General features: G+C 43.2%; 1 protein-coding gene across 1 annotated transcript in view; it reads left to right on the forward strand.

The window, feature by feature from the left end:
- Window positions 1-676: 676 nt before the first annotated feature.
- The window catches only part of NOSTRIN (nitric oxide synthase trafficking), a 28,147-nt gene continuing 5,214 nt past the window's right edge, over window positions 677-23,609 (forward strand). The window contains 10 exon segments of the mRNA XM_075117653.1: window positions 677-771; window positions 7,435-7,518; window positions 8,663-8,770; window positions 9,393-9,474; window positions 10,607-10,669; window positions 12,846-12,944; window positions 15,104-15,229; window positions 18,743-18,841; window positions 18,954-19,067; window positions 23,462-23,570. Of these exon segments, the coding sequence (XP_074973754.1) occupies window positions 677-771; window positions 7,435-7,518; window positions 8,663-8,770; window positions 9,393-9,474; window positions 10,607-10,669; window positions 12,846-12,944; window positions 15,104-15,229; window positions 18,743-18,841; window positions 18,954-19,067; window positions 23,462-23,570 (979 nt within the window).

Below are 23,609 nucleotides of genomic sequence, written 5' to 3' on the forward strand. Positions count from 1 at the left end.
TGAAGGTGCTGTGCCGAATGTGTGAGTCCGGCTGTGGGCATGGCCGAGTGCGGCCGAGTGCCTGGCCAGCAGCGTCAGGGGTGTTGCGCTCTGCACAGCTTCGCTCCGGGCGCTGCCGCGGCTGCGGGGCTGTCCCTGCCTGTGCTAACTCAGTGCGAACTAGCGCGAGTGCATGGCCGCAAGCTGGGTGATCCCTAGCCCAGCTCCTAGTGGAGACATAGCCTCCGAGTACGCTAGCATAGAATTTTTTTTTAAAAAAAAAAATGCATAATTTAAGTCCTTGCTTGTCTAGGGGTTTCATTAAGAGGTTTAATTATGTGGGAGTTTGGCCAATATAGTGTGTCTAACATCTAGCGCTGCCCATGGCCGAGATGCCCCCTTCACTTACACAGCATGGTGGGAAGCCAGCAGCGTGCATGGCAAATGGCTAGAGATAATGTGGAGGGGACCTGAGGTTCCCCAGCATACTGCCCCTGAATTCTCTTTGCACACAGAATGCAATGTTGGCGCTCAACTGGATCTTGGTGCAGCTGCTGGGAGAGGAACAGAAGATTCCTGCTTCTTTAGGACAGGGGCTAAAACCCTGTGGCAAACAACCATGTACATTGCTACTTCTCAGACCAGTGGTAGCTCCTGACACTATGACTTCACGTGGAGGGAATCAAAATGTGCAATCATGTTGGGGATGCCAGTTGCTGTTGTCTCAGGAGCTAGCCATGCCACTATCGGTGGAAGCCCTGGAATCTGCATGGAGGAATCTGCTCTGGTAAGGTAGGTATCCACCATGGTAAGGACAAGGATTGCCCAGAGAGCATTATTGTAAATCTGAGCGTTCTGGCTTCCTCCCTGCTCCTGCTCTGCAGCAGCCATTCCTGCCCCATTGAGGAGGTTAGGCAATGTATTTATAGCACCAAACCTAGCTGTTTTTGCCGTAGGGTAAGTTGTCCTCATCCATGGTTCCTGTGAGGAAGGAGACCTTCTGGGTCTGTGTGTAAGGAAGGTCCAGAATGGGTTTTGATAATAAAGCTATCGCTTTTTCCCCTCAGTTTTTATTAAACTTAACCACAATGTTTATAGTCTTTCATAAATTGGTGTAATTAGTGACAAGACAAGTAAACAGGATTGTTCTTGCATGCTCACATTCATACGTGCCAAAACTAATGTCACCCTCGCCTTTAACAAAATGTATATTATCCATTTCTATTTTTTCATTTTAACAAGGAGCCTCAAAGGTGAGCACATTAAACCTTGAATGGTGTAAAGGGAGAGGGCACGAATATTTCTGGAAGTGACAAATAGGACGCTAGAATGCAATTTGGGCTAATTTAGCGATGCAAAATCTCACCAATTATTATGCTTCCCTCTGGAACTTAAAATCTTAGATCACAGCTGTGTGAAAAATGCATTGTTAATTAGTTGCCCATTAGTCTTCATATTCTAGGGCTTATTCAAATTTAGGATAATTCGCTTTATGCAAATCAAATTATTTGACTACCATTTATATTCTCAATTAACACCTGGAGCCTTAAGATTGATCCCTGTGAAACTTGGCTGCAAGCACATCGTATATTAAGGGCTAGAATTTGCCTGACAGTTGTACAGATGAGCAGGCTGCCTCCCACTGTGTGCCTCCTTCCTGAGGCTCAGGACCAAGTATTGTCTCTGCTTTGGAAGCACCAGGATTGCTCTCTACGGTGAAGCCACTGCAATGGGGGCAGGGCCATGGATCATAAAACATGGGGCAGCATGTGTAGTCCCCGTACCTCCTGGAGCTGTGGGCAGATTGTGTCTCCTGCACTGCCTCCCTCGCTGACTGCTAATCACAGTCTAGCCCTAAAAGAAGAACATATTGACACTGAGGCTGGTTTGAAGTGAGAGGTGTACAGATCAAATGCAAGGATATTTTCCCACACCAGAGCTTCCATTTGGTCCACATTAACAAAGAGGAAGTTACATAAACAGCAAAATCCTCCCTGATTTTTAAGGGCTGCGTTTACAATACACACCTGTATATTGATGGTATAGGCTGTGTGCAGCTCTCTACTACCACACATATAAAATGTTCATTGTATGGCCAGAGTTTGTCTTCATAAAGTCCACAGTGAGGAGGATCAGGAATAAGTCCGTTATTACCTAATTATATGAAAACTTCTAAATGTTTGGAAGCAGGACTTTATAACAAAGACAACAACTTGAAGGTAAGAGTTAGCCGCCATGCCTCCTTGGCTGCACCAGATCTCATAAGCCAGGCAGGGTCTGTACTTGAAGGAGAGTTGCGGAAAGTGATATTAATGATTTGGTAAATGATACCCTTCCTTCTGAGTGTGTGTGTGTGTATACTTTCTTCAAATCATGGCTTGTCTCATTTAAAGATCAATTTCAGGCCAGCCCTTACTTTGCCTTGCAGATTAGCAGTAGGTGCACCCCAGTCCTTGAGCCCCTTTGAAGTATTCCCGTGGAGTGTCCAGCCCCTTTATCCAATGAACACTCACAATCATACCGTGTCTGCTGTCCCCATGGGAACAGTGTACACTACAGCATGTGTGAGTCCGCTCAGGATCAGCTCCTTCTCCAATAGCACAGCAATGAGATGTATTTATAATGAAAACAACAAGTTGATTATCCAAGATTTAAGATTCAAGAGATAATGAATAAGAATAGTGCAAGCAAAAGGATTATAGATAAAAGAAAATCATAGCATGATACCTAGAGACTAAACTTAATAATCTAACCTTCTGTCTCAAGAAGTTTATCTCACCACAAGTAAGGCAGGACCTACCACTGCAATGCAGTACATATGCAGCCTCCTTTGTACGGCAGATTTGCATGCTGGCTGTACATCATTTCTGAACAGTTGGAAGTTGATAGGGAATAACTTAGATTTACTGCAGTTCCAGAAACACAAACATAGATTTTGATACCTCTACAAAATGGCCAGTTTGAACCTGGGTGGGAAATCAAACCACAAGTCTTCTCCAGTTGTCTATCAGTTGAGAGAGAGAGAGAAATGCTATGCAGGTGATGTTCAGTGGTTCCAAAACTGCTGGTTAAGATAGTCTGATAACTGCTTGGCCATGGGCTGTCTTGCCATAATTAGGCAAAGTTTTGTCCTCTACCTACGTAAAAAATCAACCTGAAATTCAACAGCAAAATGCAATTCTTAATTAAATTTGAAAATAAATATTTAATCACCTCTGTCGTGTATTAATCTAGTCAGCAGCTCTCTTTCCAATCTGGGCTCTTTTTAAAGAGCATCTTCCTTTTTAATTACACTTGTCCTCCTAAAGTGGCTTTGAAAGAGCTGCTTCTTGCCAGCAACACAAAAGCTTGTCATTTTACAGACATGTTTGCGAAAGCTGGCAAAATAAATTTGCTCTCATTTGGCCTTCATTTAATTTAAGGAGGCAAGCTCTTACGCAGCACTTTTCATCCAGAGATTCCCAACGTGCTCTACAATAGAGGGGAAAAATAGCATTATCATCATTTTACAAATGGGGAAACTGAGGCACACAGTGGCGATGTGACCAGCCCCACGTTACCCAGCAGGCCAGTGCCAAAGCTGGGCATAGACCCCAAGCCTCTTAAGTCCCACGTCCATTGGGCCACTCTGTCCCTGCCTTCTCTCTCTCTCCCTTTTTTACTTGGACAGGTGGTACATTAAGTGCCAACCTCACAGAGAAACAATCCGTCGGTAGGCACTTCTCAGCACCCAGGAAATGGATGGCAGTTGCACGATGAAATGCATTCTCTAACTATTGAGCCTGTGCCTGAGGCTGTTCCCCAGGCCACTGGAATTCGAAGAGTAACTGCAGAGCTGAGCCCATTGTCATCTTTCTGCCCACGCAATCAGTGTTTCTCTGGATTCCCATTATTATTACAGACTCTATTCACTATGCCAGGTTGACTAGCCTCCATCAGAGTGTAGGGGGCAGGGACATGGCAGCTCCGAAGAGGGTAAGATATTTGTCTTAATGGCAACGAAATTCAAAGTCTCACAAAACGTGCATGGTGTTCTCATGAACACAAGTGCAGTCCAGATTCACTAAAATGGCAATGCATTGTCAGCGTGTTGAAAAACATCTCAGCTGCTTTTCTGAACAACAGGTGACTGTATCTTGCACCTGGGGAAAGCCCATTGAGCCAAATTCTGCTCTCACATGGTGTATATCCATGTAGAGCCGGCAGAATTTAGCCCAATGTGTTTATGGGGACCAAGACCAGGCAAACTTCATGCTCCAAGCTTGGTTATCGTCTCACTTCCACCAGTGCCAATCGGGAGTATGTCCATGGAAGTCAAAAAAGCTATAATGGTGTAATAATACCAGTGCAAGGACCAGATCCATCTCCTAGTGTTCAACAGGACTGACTCCCATGGAAGCAGGAGCAGGCCCTAAGTGAGGAGAGACTCAATCCCTGCGTGGGGGTTTGAATTGTCTCAGGTCCCTTTTATTTTATTCCAGGGGATACAGGTTTATCATCTTGCAAATCCCACTGCCTCAGAGCACCAATAATAATATTTTACTTGTAAATCCTAGCTAGCAAAGACCTACTTGCCTGCCGTTGCAGAAGAGCAACAGAGAAATTGAAGTAACAGCCGTGTTAGTCTGTATTTGCAAAAAGAAAAGGAGTACAGCTCACTTCGCTGTAGTTCACGAAAGCTTATACTCAAATAAATTGGTTAGTCTCTAAGGTGCCACAAGTACTCCTTTTCTTTTTAGAGAAATTGAACAAGACCATTTTTGTCCTTGTGAAAATATTACCCTGATAATGCTGCCAGCATCAGTGTCATCTTGGATTAGCTGCTGTGTAAATTCTGGCTGCTTGAGTCAGACCTTCAGTATGCAGGACCAGGATTTTTAGTATATTTAAGTAGTGGGCGATGAGGGCTGTTCGCAAATCTGGGTTTATTTCCCTCATTTTTGCCAGGCTCCTTCCCTTCCCTTCAGTCTCTCTTGTCTCTTTGTCAGGCTCCCTCTCTTCATATTCTGAGTTTCCTGCTCTGTACCAAGAACCCATGTTGTTAAATTACATTTTGGTGAAAGCCAGCATGCATGGCTGAGGGATGTAAACCAATTTTCTCATGTAAATTACATGAACGTTGAATACAAACTGGGTATAACTGATTTATGATGGTGCAGAACACTTAGAAAGGGTGATGTCTGCTTCAGTGCCATCCCATGCAGCCTGGATTACAGAATTATGGACCAATATGGGTGAGGACTGGAGCCTAAAATGACAGATAATTGCTGCAATACTGCAGATGACTGTTCGTAGTATTTCACATCAGAGGAGGTTTTTTTGAAGATCTATTCTTTGGAAATTTAATTTTACCAGCTTGCTTCCCAGGGTGACCAGCTGTCTCTATTTTATAGGGTCAGTCCCGATTTTTGGGTCTTTTTCTTATATAGGCTCCTATTACTCCCCACCTCCTCCCCATTGCCGATTTTTCACATTTGCTGTCTGATCACCCTATGCTTCCCTGACTTTACAAACTGCTCAGCAAAGTCATCAGCAGGAAACGGTCTGCAACAGAATATCCAGAATTAATCTAAAAAATACAGTGGACCAAATTCATCCCTGATGTACTCCTTTAATGGTGCTACAGTAGGGTGGATTTAGACTATCAAGTTTGTCTTCTGTTAGGCTGCTGTTATGAGCTTAAGTACAAGCTTCTTAATTATCCACTCACTTTTTACATGAACTAAATATTTGAATTAAATGTACCCAGAGTTAATTCAGACAGCTAATAAATCATGGACAAATATATCAGGCTTCTTCTCTTCCATTTCTTCTACTTCTCCCTCACCAGTATCTTTCCAGCTTCTAAAATATGGATCAGCTGCTTCCTAGACGTCTTAGCCAAAAGTTAACATATGTGGCATGATTCTCAGCTTCCCTGTGCCTTTTACAATCATTTCCACCTGTGTAAGGTAGATGTCAGATACTGCTAAATCAGTCTGGTAACAATTTTTACCCACTCTACATTCAATTGACCAGATTCTCACCTGATATGAATCAGAATAGCACCAATAAAGGGAATGTCAGTTTCCACCAGTTGAAGTTCTGGTGTACTTTCCACTGATGTAAATCACTACATAAGGGGAAAGACAATAATGAATTGGGCCCCTGATCTGCTGTACCCAGTCCAAAAAAAATTCACAAAGGCAAGTCAGTAAAAGAACTGGTCCGGCATGTAGAGATAAATCTGAAAAACAGCCAATGTAAAAATGAGATAGCCAATAAAGGTTAGCATAGGCCCTTGCTCAGTGCAGATTTCCCAATTGTAGATATATTAATTTTTAGATGAGGGGAAATCCACTTAACACTATTTGTATCTTCTTTAACTTCACCATCTAAATGTTTTGCCATTTTATGTGTCTAGACCTGGTCCTGGACCATAGGCGCCAACTTTGTGGGTTCTCCAGCCCTGAAGCACACATGGAAAAAAATTAGCAGGTGTGTAGCACCCACCAGCAGCCAGCTCCTCTCTTTCCCCCTAGCACCTCCCGCTCACTGCGACCAGCTGTTCTGCGGCATGCAGGAGATGCTGGGAGGGAGGGGAAGTAGTGGGGATTGGATGCGCTCGCGGGAGTGAGCAGGAAAAGGTGGGGCAAGAGCAAAGCCTTGTGGGAAGGAGTGAAGTGTGGCAGGGCACCCCTGCGCAAAGGGAAAAGCCGGTGTCTGTGTCCTGGACTCTGCTCTGGCTTGTTGACTGGTCTGGCTGGGCAAGGAGACTGCGACAATAGCCTAATTAACAGTACAAACCCGATTCATTCCCAAAGCACCATCCATCCTGTGCACTGAATGAGGAAGGGGTCCTGTGAAAAACTAGCATGTGATCATATAATTAAAGACTATATTATAGTGCAAATGCACAAGGGTGCCAAATTAAGGTTCCACGGGCAACCTTAATACTGGCGTTTCCTAACTTCTGAGTGCTTGACTTGTCAACCTTCATGTTCTTTTAGTGTAGTTCTTTTGTATGGAATTTATACATAATGTTTGAATAGACCTAATTACGGTCTATTCATAACCACAAAATAATAATAATTAATAATAAAAGTTTTGCTGTCTGATATTATCTAGACAATATCCTAGTATCCCCTGGAGTTCAATCCTGTACGGGTAGTAAAAGCTGACCTGATTTGTGTCATTGCCATTGTTCTCAGCTAGGTTAAGTACTCTATGTTAATTGAGTCTCGATACGTTATACAATCATATGGTGTTACAGAGCTATTGTGATTTGCTGAATATGCCTGTGTGGCTGAAAGATCTGCATATGTGTATCTTCGCTATGAGATCACTCCCTTTTTTATGTTGAAGCAATTTTCTTTGGTTGTAAGCACCAAATCTTTGGCTCAAGCAGACCTGTTCAAAGCTTACAGGTCAGGTAATGTTTGAATTGCATTATGATTTTTATTATTGTATTGACAGGGCTACCTCAGAAATTAGCTATGCCAAAGGACTGGAAAAGCTGGCTAACAAGCTTACCAAAGCTTTGGACAAGATGAAGCTGAAGTAAGTAACATCTACCAAATTCAAAAATGAGATGGAGTGTAAATGAAAAGAGTACAGCATAGGCTCTTCCTCTTCTTTAATCTTCACATTCGTAAACAGTGATTTCTTTTTTTAGTATGTATAAAACATCCAACAGTATGCAAAGGAATGAAAACCATCTGAGCACAACACACCAGTCACTCTTAATTGTATGGGGGTGTAATTACCAAAAATCTCAGTTCCAATAGCCAGGATGGCTAAAATAGCAAGTTAAATTCTTTTCACATCTGACATCCAGCTGGTATATACAAACTCCTAGCACTTTGCTGTGTGATTAAGTGCACACAATACACTAATTCTTAGTAGCCAATATTATGTTAGCTGACCAACATTCCTTAGACTTGTAGTATATTTCCAATATCCAAAAAGTCAATACAACACTTTTCAAAAAACTGCTTCCCAACTTCTAGACTGCAGTGGAGGACGGTATAGGACAACTCCAAAAGGCACTGATCACCAGCTAAACAGCTAGCAGGAGCTCAGCACCATTCTGGGTTTGGCCGTAGGTGTTTAATAAGAGAAAGGGATCTGGAGATGAAGATCCTATGTAATAATTAGGGTTGAACTGGCATAAAAAAAATTAAGCACATGTCAACCAAATTCTTTGACCACTTCTAGAATCAAACTTGAATCAGCTCCTGTGTGTCTGTAGCCCTGGCCCCTAGTGGATGAAATCAGAACTGCTCGATGGTGTCCCAAGTCATCCTGCAAAAGCTAATGAAGGTTTCAGAGTAACAGCCGTGTTAGTCTGTCTTTGCAAAAAGAAAAGGAGTACTTGTGGCACCTTAGAGACTAACCAATTTATTTGAGCATGAGCTTTCGTGAGCTACAGCTCACTTCATCGGATGCATACCGTGGAAACTGCAGTAGACATTATATACACACAGAGACCATGAAACAATACCTCCTCCCACCCCACTCTCCTGCTGGTGATAGCTTATCTAAAGTGATCATTCTTTGACCAGTGTCTCTATAGGTGGTCCACTTCAAGTTGCATGCACCTCTTGAGCCCTTGACTGGAGATTTCTAGCTAGCAGTGCCTGTTTGCCACGAGGAGGCATACGTGGACCAAACACCAAGGCTGTATAAGGGTGTGCAGGTGAACTGGCCTGTTTCGAAGCCCCACTCCTTCTTCCGGGGATAGTGCTCAGAAATCACCTGAAGTGGATCACCCATGGGGGAACATCTCAAAGAACTACAATTACTGCACAGGGTGAGTAACATTTCCTTCTTCTTCAACTCAGGTACTATTCCTGCTCTCACCGTGAAGTTCCAGGTGGCGGTGGTGTGCAGCATAGTAACAACCAGGAAATTCTGAGGTAGCCACAGAGTTGTTACGCAATGTTGTTCCACTTTAGGTGCTTACAGTTCTGTCTGAGTTTAGCAAACATGAATGGTGAATGGATAAGGGATTGGTGATTAGTGTTGAGATTTGGGGCCAGATACTGAGCTGGCATAAATTAGTGTCATTGCAGGAAAGTCACCAGCTGAGGATCTCACCCTTGATGTTTTATATTTCATTTTATAATAGCCATAGAAACAAAGCCATTGTGTGCATTTTTTTCTGTCTTTAGCTGCATTTGCCATGCATGGCTCTGTGGGTTTCTGAGGGGATGAAATTTGCACCAGTAAGTGTGAGCAGGTACATTTTTTAAACTTCAAAGCAGTCGGTAAACTCTTAAACTAATGCACTATAAACATTTCAAACTTTACTGCTTAGTTTGGGGGTGTGCCCAGAATATTTACTACTAGACACACCATTTTTTCTGGCAAAGCATGTCCAATAATGCAAATACTAATGCAGTGGTTGTGTGTGTTTTATGTTCTATGCCCAGCAAACTTGGCAAAGCAATTCAGTTAGAATCAATAAACTCAACTAATCATATATTGGATGAACATTGAAAAAAAGAAAAAAGCAGTAAGTCAAAGCATTTGTCTTTCTGTTCTTTTTATGCAGCATTTCAATATACTATGTTTCCTGTGAGTGAGGCTGGATCAAATCAGAGATAACATACAGTATGTGTAAGCAACACTTACATCCTTCATGGCAAAGCAACTCCATTTAAGAGCAAGGAAATCAGAAACCTGCATACCCCTTCTCTCACCCATCCCCAGCAAAACATTATGTTGTGCATTTTGAGGGCCATATTCTCCAGCCTGGCCAAGGTTTCTTGGCCCCAGTCTGGGGTGAGGGAGCAAAGGTGAATTTTAGGCCCCAGAGTTTGCCTTGTCATGTGCCAACTGGGAATGACCCCCAAGAGCTTCTCTAATCACTAGGTATCAGCTGGATGCAGAGATGCCCCAACTGCACTACCCCTGGCTAAGAACAGGGGTGACAGAAGAACTGCTATGTTGGTTCTATGCCACTTGAGGATTCCTCTAGACAAAAAAATTCTCATGTGCCCAGATCCACTGTTTTTGGGACTGCTCTGCAATGCCACAGAAGTGCAAAGTGGTCAGAGCACTCTGAAAAATCAGAGCCTGGTCCAGGGGCCTAATCCTGCACCCTTGCTCACATGAGTAACCTGTGGCCCTCAGATACAACAGCAGTGCGCTTGGGATGGATGGATGAACATAGACAAAGTACAGGTTCCAAGGAAAAGACAATATGCATCATTGTAGAGTTGGGTAGCTGGATTTTGATCTCTCAGTGAGGAGGACCTAAACTGCCGTGAATGGAGTCCCATTCGTCCACTGCTACTGCGAGATCAGAACTGGGCTGCTTATGCTTTTCCATATTTTATTTTCTCTCTGAAATTCTGAACAATTCTTCCATCTAGAAACTTTTAAAGGCTGGTCAGTCCTTGGTAAACACCATGCAATTATTCAGTGGAATTCAAGGTGATCTGAAAGCTTTCCACCAGCAACTAATTTACATGGGTATTTTTTATTTGCTATGGGTGGGCCAAATTCTACCCCTGGAAGTTGGCAGGACTGCGCAAGTCATGGTGAAATTTGACACTTAGAGCCACTGCCAGTCTCCTCAAGCAACTAACAATGGAGAAATGCCTTGTTCTTTAAATGTCATACTGTGTTTCTCTCCCACTAGCTAGATAATGCAGTTGAAAAGTCAGCAAAACTGGTAGTGAACAACTGGAGCCAACAAAAGAAGGCAAGTTCCCAAACTTTGTTCTCACATAAAGGCATAATTTCAAATGAAAGCATTTGCTGCGCTACTCCAAAGATGTAGGCAGATACTTGTATTCTTAATATAAAATTCATCAAAAAGAAAAGGAGTACTTGTGGCACCTTAGAGACTAACCAATTTATTTGAGCATAAGCTTCGTGAGCTACAGCTCACTTCATCGGATGCATCACGAAAGCTTATGCTCAAATAAATTGGTTAGTCTCTAAGGTGCCACAAGTCCTCCTTTTCTTTTTGCGAATACAGACTAACACGGCTGCTACTCTGAAACCCATAAAATTCATCGTCATAGACCACATGGGGAGGAAACATCTCCGGTATTTGTTATGTCAGAGCGACAACTCCACTGCAGTTGAGACTGCCTTTCTGTGTAAAGCTAGACAGGCCTAAGTGCTCTAAAATCCACCCGCATGCTCAGATTGCCTTGACATTTGGTGTGTCTTGTGGGGTGTGAGCTATTCTCTTTCAGCTGAGAACATCTTATTGAGATGAATGGGACACTTAACGCCTTTCTGAGCCTTCTGTGCTCTCTCTAGTTCATACAATCTTATAACGGAATGCCAGCTCTGGTCTAGTTAAGGTTGGGAAGCCTGTCCTGTTTCAAGGATGGGTGCTGCTAAGCACTCTAAAATCTGTATGCTTACACGGATTGTCTTGAAATTTGCTATGCCTTATGGAGTACAGGGTAGGGATAGTGATCCAAAGGTGGGGTCATTTGATGCAAGGCGGTCTTGAGATACGGTCCTCAGGAAAACCCCCCAGCAACTTTGAAGATTCTAGCAACTTTGAAGTTTGACGCCCACCTTGGGCAGAAATCTGAGAATGAACTGTAAAGTTTTGGGGAAAATCTGCCTCTGTCAATATATTTTATTTTGGAGAAATGTAAACTGCGTACAGCAGAATATTCAGAAGGCACGGAAACTATTTTTGAAAAGAAAATACATTACACGTGAATGCTCACTGGGAGGGGAGGAGTAATGGGGGGCAGTAGATGGTAATAGCAGAAGAGGAGTTTGGGTCTGCAGTGAGGGATGGGGTTCGTATGGGAATGGGTGATGGGGAGGAAAGATGGGTTGGAGGGCTCAGGTAAGGGGGAGGGGTAGAGATTAGGGGGAATGGGAGGGGAGAAGACAGGAGGGGTTGGAGAATGAGGGGTATCAGAGGACACTTGGGGGCTTAGGACCGGGGAAGGCTGTCAGTCCTAAATTCTACCCTTCCATGTATGTGCTGGGATCTGGGGGAGCCCTACCCCTCTGTAGGGATCTGAATATTTCAGGCACACATTCCCCTTGTGTGGAGTGGACATGCCAGTTCGGAGGTGGGGCAGACTCTGGCAGCTTGTCTACACTGGCACTTTACAGCACTGCAGCTGTCTCGCTCAGGGGTGTGAAAAAACACCCCCCTGAGCACTGCAAGTTTCAGCTCTGTAACGTGCCGGTATAGACAGTGCACCAGCGCTGGGAGCTATGCCCCTCGTGGAGATGGTTTTTTCGAGCTCTCTCCTAGCGCTGTGCCACACCTGCACAAGACACAGTAAAGGCAGAATGAGAGTATGCATGTAATGGCCATTGCAGGGCATCGCTCAAAGCAGAGCGGGCTACAGAGTGCAGGGTAGTGCAACTCTGAGGCTACAGAAGTGGTGGATGTGGCTCTGTTCCCATTCTTCAGCCTACCAATTGCTCTCCCACCACCCTTATTCCCCAGTGCAGTTCCTCTGTGCCAAGCCCTATACTGGTGTTTGACTCAGGTGACATGATTTTCACTTATTGCATTGCCAAAAGTGGCTAGTAAGCAAAGACACACGGGGTTCAAACAAGCCTTGTGCGGATTTGTCTCCAAGGGAAATGGTATTTGTTGCTTGCGTCGCTTTTTAGTGTTTTTGTAAGGGCTGCAACCTTCTCCAAAATACCAAAGATGTGAGAGAACATACAGGATTTCTGGTCACAACAGACAATAAAGTGGTATCAGTTACAACTTCTTCATCAGTGCAGGAAGATTTGTGGAGAGGGCAGGAATTGAAAGCATAATTCCTGTGAGATCTAGAAACGTCGAGCAAGCTCTGCAGCCGTTCTGCTTGGCAATTTCAGGACTGTCTGTTGGCACTCTACACCTGACTCTTTTTTATTGGTGTGTTTGTCTGTAGGCCAAGAGGAAATGAATGCGGTTTACCAAGGAACGTGAAGCACTCTTCCGTTGTGTAGAAAACACCAAGCAATTTGCTACAGGGAAGAAGCAGCAGAAGGTAACTCCTCTGTAGAGCCAACTGTGTACATAAATCTGTGCAATGGATGTACTTAGAGCATCCATGGCTACATTAGACAAGAAAATCAGGCACTACTTTTGCTTCATATGTACCTCTCTGTCATCTCAAAGAGGGTGCAATTTGTTTTGTATTTGCTTTGTAAAGTACCCGTTTTTAAAGCATACTCCAAGCTAGGCCACTCAAAATTAAATAATTAATTTTTAAAAAAATATGCTTCACAAAAGACTCGGATCCATACCCTCAATTGGGATGGGAATAATTTGGCAGCAAAGCTGCTTTAAAACAGGCCTAGTGGCCAGTGTTGACAAACTGTCAGACTATTAGAAATTCCAATGGGAATAGGTGTCCGGAACCGAAAGGTTATAGCTTTGTGCTGGTGCATGGCAGCCACAAACTGCAACTGGCTAGCAGCAAAAGTTAAACTGACTAGTCTGTTTCTGTTGTCCAAAGAGAGACAATGTGGTCTGGTGGATAGGTACTGGACTGCTGGGTTCTGTTCTCGGTTCTGACACTGATCTCTTGTTTGGCCTTGGTCACATCACTTTACCTCTCAGGGACTGTTTCCCCTCCAACCTTTATCTATTTTTTTTAAAACAAAGCCCAAACCCCTTCCCCAACTAGAGTTTTGACCCTGAAATGGGAGATATGCCAGAGACTCTACGAAGAACACTAGGGCTTTCACTATCACTATTGATTTGAAGTGGACGGCTCTTAGATACCACTGTGATGGGCGAGAGTATAAAATCCTTAGGCAGATTTTGTGCAGTGCCTAGTACAATGGGGCCTCGGTCTGGGTTGGTCCCTGTAAATTCTTTTAGTCTACAAAGAATAATAAGATGAGACAATAATCACTGCCCCAAACTAATCAAGAGTAAAGAATAACAAAGGTGAAAAGTGAGCTAGGTTTTAAAATTCTTTCAGTTGTAGGAATAAAAGGTATTATTTGTGAAACAGATATTCTTCTTTAATTATGTGACTTTTAACTAGACCCAACTTTTACATAGTTCTAGAACTCTGTGAGAACAAGACCTGTACCAAGAAATAAACAAAAGAAGGTGAAAGCCAATTAAAAGCAATCAGAACAGCTGCAGCTGAGAGTCTCCCAAGCTAATGATGGACTCCCACTCTGTCTTTCACAAAAGATGCCTTTCTAGTAAACAGTAACCTGGACTATTCAAGGCCCCCTCAATGCAACATCCCGTTGGATTCTTTTCTTTAGCCACAGAAATGAGCACATTAAAAGGAGAAGAGATTCATTTAGGGATGATATCAAAGGAATAAGTTCAACCACTTAACCAAAGTTTTCCCTATAATTTAGATTTGCAATTAGAGGTAAAACTGCATTTCAAATCCAGGAGAGGGCAAAAGAATGGGTTTATGCCTTAACAGCAAACTTCCTCCTCTCCTTAAAATGTGCCTTCCACTGGCCTGTCAGACTCTCAACTGCCAACATGTGAATTGTTAACAAACTGATCAGAGCAATAAAATCACTAAGGATACAAATAATTTGTTCAAGCACCATTAGGAAATGTTTCTTCCAAGGTTAAGTTCTCTGTGTTAGAAAAGAGTGAAAAGCAGACAGAATATAGATAGAAATGCTTTAAGTAAATAGGTGATTTATAACTTCAGACTGCTGTCCATGCGCTAATTAGTCCCTACATGAGGTAGGTAGGAAGGTAGATAAACATTATTGTCATCATTTCTACAGGTGGATAAAATGTGACACGGAAAGGCTGAGTTGACCAAGACCACACTAAGAGCAGCAGCTATGCCAAGATAAGAATTTAGGTGTTTCTGCCTCCCACACTTGTTTTCAGTTCTCTAAACCTCAGCTTCTTCTCCTGTATTTGGTGATCATTTGTGTCCATGGCCCGAGTATCTTCTAGCTAGATATGACTCTGATATTATGTAATTTTGTAGTCTAGGTAGCACGGGTCCTGCTTTAGGTTTCACCTGCGTACATATCCTGGTAATCACTGAAGCTGGCAGAATTACACCTGTCAAGAGATCAGAATCAGGCTCACGGTTTATGTCTTAAGTGAATGAAGGAAATAGAATATTATATTCATGTGCAAAATCTCTTTTGTGTTTGCCTTAATATTTATGATTATAAATATACGTTTATATTTTTACCTTAGTTGCTCAGAAGGCTAGAAAAATCAGCAACAAAAATGACAAAGGAAGATGAAGATTATTTTCAAAAAAATATATCTGGCTATGAAACTAGACTGACTTGGGAGACAGCTTTAGAAAATAGCTATCAAGCAAGTAATTTTGTTTCCTTTCTGTTGTGGTTCTGTCTCTATCTGAGATTTTTCCAAAGACTGTGAGCCTGATTCTGATCTCATGCCAGTTTCACACCAGTGTAAATCCATTTACTTCAATACATATACTCCTAATTTACACCAATATAAATAAGATAATTAGTGTCTGAATATTCATTGTGAAAATTAGTATTTGGTATTTGTGAAGGAATAAGACAACCCTGGTTTTACTCCTTTCTCTGAAGTATCATTGTTTCATACTGCCTCAGAAACAGCCCCAAATACTGCAGTAAGGGCATGTGGGTTTTTTGGTTTTTTTCCAAACAACTAGATGTTTAATGAGAAAAAGCTAGCCAATATAATTGACAGATCCATGGTATGCAAAGGGTTTATGCCTTAACAGCAAACTTCCGGATAGGGTACAGGCGCTCTTTTCGCTGCTGTTTTTTGGTCTTCAGACTTTCTTCGTACTTATTTAATCTGCGGCGCATGGCGCAAGTCTTCTTTGGCCATAGGTCAAGAGGCTTGTACTTTTTGCCTTTATAAAATTTCCTCAGGTTCTCTTGCAGTGCAGTTTTAGGAAATTCAGAGAGAAAGATGCTTCATTCTTTTGCCCTCTCCTTATCTTTCCCCTTTCTCTGTATCTCCCTTCACATACGTCTCTTATCTGCCTCATTGGCATAATGACACGGTCTTTAATATCATACACTCTCATAACGCTAGTCAATGGGAAATAGGAGGATAAGTCTTTAGCTTACAATTATGGGCTAATTAAGTGGAGATAATCTTGGAGCCTATTGTCAATTATCCGATTGTATGTGTGAATTGACATATGCACTTGGTTCCCCATCAGAAACTCAAGGGGACAGAAATAAAAGTTGGCGTGGAAAGGGAGGCAGCCCGTTGAATTCACTCTGCTGTATCCCGTCTAGGGTAGTTATTCTTGTTTTAACATTAAACACATCACAGATTGACCTCTGGTGGAGAGTTCAGTCTGTGTGCTAGACTATAAAATATTAGGTGAACTGAGCTATGGCAGTGTTCAAGGGCACCTTCTCTGCTTACGCAGAACCTGAATCTGTGTAGAAGAAATTTCCTCATTGATTCTCCATATGAAGCTGGCAGTGGTAGCAGGAAGGGAGAGGTGCACGCTAGCAGTGATGCAGCTTATTGTGGAAGATTGTAAAGCCGCCAAAACTAATACTGAGTATGGGAGGCAGGACTTTGGCAGTGCAAGCCAAACTTGTCCTATTGATTGACACTACCTTTGCACTTTATACTTTTATCTTTAAAAGCCTTTTCCATGGCAAATGATCTAAACTGCTGTTTACCCTCTGTTTGCTGTTTTAGAGTGAGTGTCTTGTCTGTGTTGTTTGTGTGAAGCTGAGTGCATTGGAGTAGCACAAATATAGCACTTTTCATTTTTGGAATGCTTTAGACACATAGAACTAACTTCATCCCTGGCGGATCCCCACTGTAGACACTATGCTGAGTTACACTACAGATGAATTTGGCCGCTTGACTAATTAATCCTCAGAAAACTAGTGTGAGATACAATAAGTACATATCATGATCGAACCCCTACAAGTCATTATCGTTATCGCTATTTTACAAATGGGGAAACTGAGGCAGGGAGGTTAAGTGACTTGCTTCCAGTCACAAAGCAGTGGGTGCCAGAGACACTGCTTGAGAGTTCATAGCTCCTAGACCTGTGCTCAGGCCATTGGACTACAGCTCTGTACACTACTGGCTGTCTACTAAAATGACTTTTCTTGTAGCTTAGTTTACAGTTTGACCAAAAAGGTAATCAGAAATAAGTGTTCATTAAATGTGCTATGGATTCCCCCTCTGCACAACTGAATTAGCCATAAACTTATGCCAACCTCTTTTCACAAGTAGACATAGATCACTTTAATTATTACTCTCAAATCTAATTAAAGCCTGTTAAACATTACCCTGGCCAGTGAGAGATACAGTATTTATTACATACTCAGAATTGTTCCAGACCATTCAGTGTTTTTCATAAGAACACAAGAATCACCATACTGGGTCAGGCCAATGGTCCATCTAATCCAGTATCCTGTTTTCTGACAGTGGTCAATGCCAGATCTTCAGAGGGAATGAGCAGAACAGAGCAATTATCAAGTGACCCATTCCCTGTGGTCCAGTCCCAGCATCTGGCCATCAGAGGTTTAGGGACCACCTGAGCATGGGGCTGCACCCTGGACCATCTTGGCAAATAGCCATTGATGGACCTATGCTTCATGAATTTATCTAATTCTTTTTTGAACCCAGTTATACTTTTGGCCTTCACAATGTCCCCTGGTAACGAGTTCCCCTGGTTAACTGAGTGTGTGTGAAGAAGTACTTCCTTTAGTCCGAGCTGTGCACACTCCCAGTTGTCAGGGTCCTAGAGCCTAGGCTCCAGCTCGAGCCCAAATGTGTACACAGCAGTTAAACAGCTCCTTAGCCCAAGCCCCATGAACCCGAGTCACAGGCCAGTCACGGGTTTTTAAGAGCAGTGTAGGCATACCCTATAGGCAGCTCTTAGAATGTCCCTGCATCAGAAAGAATGGCATTTGAGACACCAGGCCACCCGGTAACCAGAGGATTGCAGCTAGGATGCTGGGAACTGAGCGTCATAGACTGATGTTCAGTGTTAACTGAGGGGCAGGCATAAGACTGCAGAGGAATATGGATCATGCAGTCTCATAACGAGCAAGCAGCTTCTGGCTTATGATTAGCTTTGGCAAAGCTATGCTGACAGTAGTACCAAATATGGTGATGTTAGTATATTGGGATGCTGGTGAACTTTAATGGGAGTTGCATGTGTACAGAAAGGAGATGGTCCTTGGTGGCTCAAAACTAAAAGCTTACAAAATACTGTTATCATAGCTGGAGGGATGGCTTGGTGGTCTCAGATCTGGAGTTCAAACTTCTAGGGTCAAATTAGACCTGGCTGTAAGGAGGCACAAATCCATTGAAGTCAGTGGCATTGTGTCTACTTACATCATGAGTTAACTTTTGCCCTTAGGCACCCTGGACTTAGAGGTTTAAATTCCAGTACAGTCTATTCATCCCTTCTCCTTTCTGAGGAAGATCAATGAGACCTGGGTGTATGTGTGTATGTGCATGTGAGTGAGATCAGCCTATCAAATCTGAGATGCTGTATATGGACATTAAATACACCCATGGCATTTTTCATAGGAGTAAAGGGTTTGCCCTAAGGCCACAATTTTCCCCATTGCTTTTTTGCACAATGCTGCCAGTATTTTTTGTCCTCCAGCCTGGAAATGACTGCATTATCAGTGGGGCTCTGTGTAAAGGTGGAAGGCACTTTGGAACAAAAGGAGCTATATAGATTTAAGGTGCAGGGGAAGAATGGCTCCTGAAGCAGCTGTACCAAAGATCTGATCTGTTCTATCAACAGAACATTTAATCTTTGGTTGGTTGTCCCTAAGGTGTGGTCACTGATTTGTTTGCTGCCACTGACTGCTGGCATCCTTTTTTCAGAGTATTCTAGACCTGGAGAAGGAAAGATTGCAGCTTCTGTGCAATATCCTAAATACTTATAACCAGCACCTTTCCCATTTTGGACAAAACTTGATCGCAGTAGGTAGTTCCTAAGATTTTTAGTTTCCTGTATAAATTCCCTGACACTGTTGCAGTTCCTGATTCTGAACTGGTGTCCCATCCTCTGCCATTATTCTCGTGTCACACACAGATTCATAGTGCCATAAGCCAGGTGGATGCTGAAAAGGACATTCAGACTTTACTGGAAGAAATGTCAGTGTTCTCTCCTGAAACCAAATCTGAGTTCTTATTAATGGGTTATTATGTAAGTACAGAGCAAAGAAGGAAGCTTTGCTTGTGATCTATTATTCTGTTGTTACCATCTGTTCTTTCTTTCATTCCAGTACCCTGAATGCTAGCATAAAGAAAACTAGATTGAAAATGAGAAGTAAAAGTGCAAGTGTAAACCCCAAAAGCTGAGCACTTTATTAACAATTCTGTTCATAAGCTGGACCCTTAAAGCCAGATAAAATGTAGCAAGTGATTTTTTCAAAATTGTTTCATAAAGGGTTAATCTAATTAACATTGCTGCAGTTACTTGCAGACATGAATTAGGAGAATGAAGGTCTCTGGGGACGTATATTTAGGGGCCACAAATAAGGATGAGGAATGAAGTTTTCACAAGATAATATATTGTGCCCCTGTGCCTGTGTAACTCAATGTGATATCGCAGCACAATGGCATCACCCACTGATGCTGCAATATTATCATTCTCAGTTCAGTTCAGTAGGATTTAATTGACATGACAAGCTATGCAAGTTCTGCCCAAGTTTGAAAAAGAGACAGACCCCCTAGGTATCTGTCAAAGGTGGTACAGTCCACCATGGGCATGGCTTCACACTCTGGGGTCTTACCCTATGTCCCTTTGTCACTAGTGCCCATTTCTGATCTGTGATGCTGTCTCTGCCATCTCCTTTCTCCCAGGTCAGGCAGTTTTCCCTCATTTCTTTTTTGATGAGAAGTCTTTTTTGATTGCGGCTCCTCCGTAAGGCTGCTGCGTCATGGCACTGACACCCGGGCATCATGCAGCGACGCTGCAGTTCAACAGGATGACACAATGAAATGTTTGCTGCTGCTGGTTTTTACTGGTATTACAGCAGTGCCAAGCCAAGTTGGGGCTCCACTGTGCCGTGCTCCGCACAGACATATACTAGGGCTGCCTCTGCCCTCAAGGGAAGGCTTGACAAAGAATTTAATACTACATGAATTTAATATAATGGGAGGCCAAACCCCCTGGTTAACTTATCCCTAGCTATATGTGTGCATCTCTGTGCATAGTGAGGAGAATTAGTCAGACATCGTAATGACACTGTTACTGTCACTTGTCACATATTCCCTTGAACTTCATATAGAATAGATGAATTCTGGCAATGCAAGCAACGCAGTTTGCTCTAGCAGTTTGCCAGGCAAAGAGTTTGCTACATACGCTGGAAAGTTTAGTCTGTCATGAGAACATTCCTTTATGCTGGGATTGCTATTATGCATATGCAATCTAAACAGAGGGGGAGCAGATCTCAAAATAATAGCCTGCATAATGGCATGTTGAAATGCTTGTTTATATATTAAATCCCTGAGCTTCTCTACTCCGGGTGCTGGAAAATGTTTGCCAATAAATCCCAAAGGAATTCTGGACATTCCATACCTAGTGGGTAGAACAAGAGGAGTCCTCCAGTACTGAGGATCCTGGCCCATGTTAAGGCTGAGAAGATGCCCTAAGTGGGCAGCTGAAATCTGCTGTCTGTTGTGCCCTACCCATTGCCTCCTGAGGATATTTTGCAATACTTACTCTAATAATTATCTATGCTACAGGTTAGTAGTGAGGCCAAATTCATATTTGTAAAGTGTTTCTAGATCGCTAATGAAAAACTCTATATAAATGCAAAATATTATTACTGTTGTGTTTGGCTACACTGAATTCATATTGTTTGAATTAGTCATATAGTCATTCCTCTTTCCTTCAAATTATCTTAAAATGTGAACTTGGAAAGGGGTATTAAGGAACAGCCCATAGTATGAAAGTCACTCTTATAATGTATTTGGGGCCCCCTTTAGAACTGGGGTGAGCACTTGAAGCTCCCATTACCTTTGCCTTTGACGCTGGGAGTGCTCACCTCCACTCAGGATCAGGCCCTGAACTTCAAGTAGATGCAGCCGCGTATTCCATGTATGTGTGAGTGCACCCAACACACTAGAGCCGGAGAACTTTGCCTAGCCATACCTATTGGGACGGTGTTCACATCTTTTGGCCTTAGCCCTTCCCCTGGCCATATAAGGGTGGCACCATCCCAACCCCCCGTCAGCTTCTTCTCACTGTCCATGGCTGGAGTAGGAGCTCTGTATGGTGTTCGTTCACTTCATATATTCTGTCTTAGTTACTAGAGACTTGTTTCTTGTATACAGTTGTAGTTGTGTCTTAGGATTCCCGGGCCACTTTGCACTCCTTGAGAGTTTATACTTAAATGATACAGAGACACCACTATCACTGTCAGCAGTAGCAACAGCAATACCATCTGCAGCACTTCTCCAGCCAGATCTCCTTTCCTGTGAGGCAACCGGATTACCCCAGGAAGGATCATAGATCCCAGAGGCAGAGATCCTCTGCTTCTGGATTCAGCCAGCTGGCCCGCCCTCGCCCAGCATCTGGCAGGAGCCCATTTTAACTTCTGTGTCCAGAGCAGTGATCCAGTTGTGACCTCTCCAGCTCTGTCCCCCCTATTCAGGGACAGGCTAGCTCATTTTTAGTGGTTGGGACTCGATTGCCATGGACAACAGGATCCGAAACACCATTAGATCAGGTTATACTATACAGCTTCTCTCCATCCTTTCTTCCCACTCTCCTACCCTATCCCTCTTCAGGGACCCCTCTCACGAGACATTGCTCCTCAAGCGTGTTCAGTCCCTACTAGCTTTGGGAGCTGTAGAGGAGGTTCTCCTGCTGCATCAGAGTCAGGGATTCTGCTTCTGGTATTTTCTGGTTTCCAATCCCAAGGCAGGGGTTGAAACCTATTCTCAGCCTTTGCAACCTCAACAAATACATCAGATACACAAGATTCTGGATGGTCACTCTAGCAACTCTCCACCCTGTGTTAAATCCCGAGGGCTGGTTTGCTGCCCTGGAGCTTCAGGACACTTATCTTCATGTAGTAATTCTCCCAAACCACAGAGGGTTTCTTCAGTTTGTTGTGGCGGACCAACACCATCAGTACACCATGCTCCCCTTTGGTCTCTCTTCGGCTCCTCGGGTTTTTTACCAAATTCATGATTGTGGTAGCAGCGTACCTCAGAAAGAAGAGACTTCATATCTTCTCATATCTGGATGGTGAGTTACTGAGAGGCAAGTCCAGAGAAGAAGTCCTCTCTCATGCTACGCTTACTCAATCATCTGGGTCTCATCCTGAACAGCGGGAAGTCGACTTTGGTCCCAATTCAAAGAATTGAGTGCATTGAGGCCCTGACAGACTCTGTGATTTTGACAGCATTTCTGCCGACTGACTGATTCACCACCTTTGTCTGGAGCTGCAGTCTCAGCCCTTAACCACAGCCCAAGTATGTTTAAAGTTGTTAGGTCACAAATCTGCCTGCACACAAGTAGTCCAATTTGCCAAGCTGTGCCTACAGCCTCTTCAGATGTGGCTGAACTCAGTCTATTGTCTGAATCGCCATCCCTTGGATAGTCAGGTCTGACGTCCCCTAATCTTGGACTCTTTATGGCAGTGGACAGTGCAGATCTGATATCAAGCATCCTACAGTCCATTTTTTAACTAAGAGGCATCCCAACGATTGACCTGTTTGCCACCAGAGACCAGAAGAAATGCTGGCTGTTTTGCTCCCATAGGGAGCCTCAATCCAGGGCTCCCTGACTGATGCTTTTCACTTAAGCTGGGAATTGACGCTTCTCTTTGGGTTTCCTCCTTTTCCAATCATCCCGCAGGTCATTCTCAAGCTGAAATTGGACCAGGCCAAACTCATTCTCATTACCGCAGCCTGGCTGAGACAATGCTGATTCTCTGACCTCCTTGTGTTATCAATCTGACCTCCCACATCCCTTCCTCTTCATCCTGACCTCCTGACTCAGCATTATGGTCAAATTTTCCACCCAACACTCAGCTCCCTGCATCTCTGTGTGGATGCTGCATGGTGCACACTTTGGAAGAGCAGCCCTGCAGTCCTTGTTTAAACAGACTCCTCCTGCGGGTACCACTTGTGAGTCACCTACATGAATACATGGCTGCATCTACTCAAAGAAGAAAATGCAGTTCTGTATTGTAACTGAAGGGCTAAAATCCATATGCTGTTTATGTTACAACCTGATATACAGACTGTGTCAGCTCTTTTTACAAGCTCAAAATCCAGAGTTTGGTCAAGAAGACAGAGGCCTAGCAAATAGTGAACAATATTAGCTAAGAAGCAGAACAAACAAAGGACAACCTTGTTTTTTGCTAAGATAAGCTTGGTCAGCAAGAAGCCAGGTGGAAATTATAATTGGGGGCTTTATCTCAGTATTACTGAGACCTCCTTCTTTGTTCTGAACTTGCGCTTGTTTCTCTTCATAAAATTCAATCCCAGCATCCACAGTGAAGGCTTTAATAGGGGTCTTATTTGTACAATGTGGTGGTTCCTGTGTCATCTGAGCTGCACATCCAAATGTTTTCTGTAAAGGAGGAAGATTTTACAAATGGAATGGATAAAGCAAGACAAAAAGCTTCAATCAAAGCAAAAGTGCTGCGATTGCAGAAGGATCTAAACAAGGCAGCACAGGAAAAAGAAGGTTCTTGTCTGTTGCTATTGCACTGAATGTCTTAATGGA

This window comes from Caretta caretta, chromosome 11, assembly GCF_965140235.1.
Source record: "Caretta caretta isolate rCarCar2 chromosome 11, rCarCar1.hap1, whole genome shotgun sequence".
Lineage (NCBI taxonomy): Eukaryota > Metazoa > Chordata > Testudines > Cheloniidae > Caretta > Caretta caretta.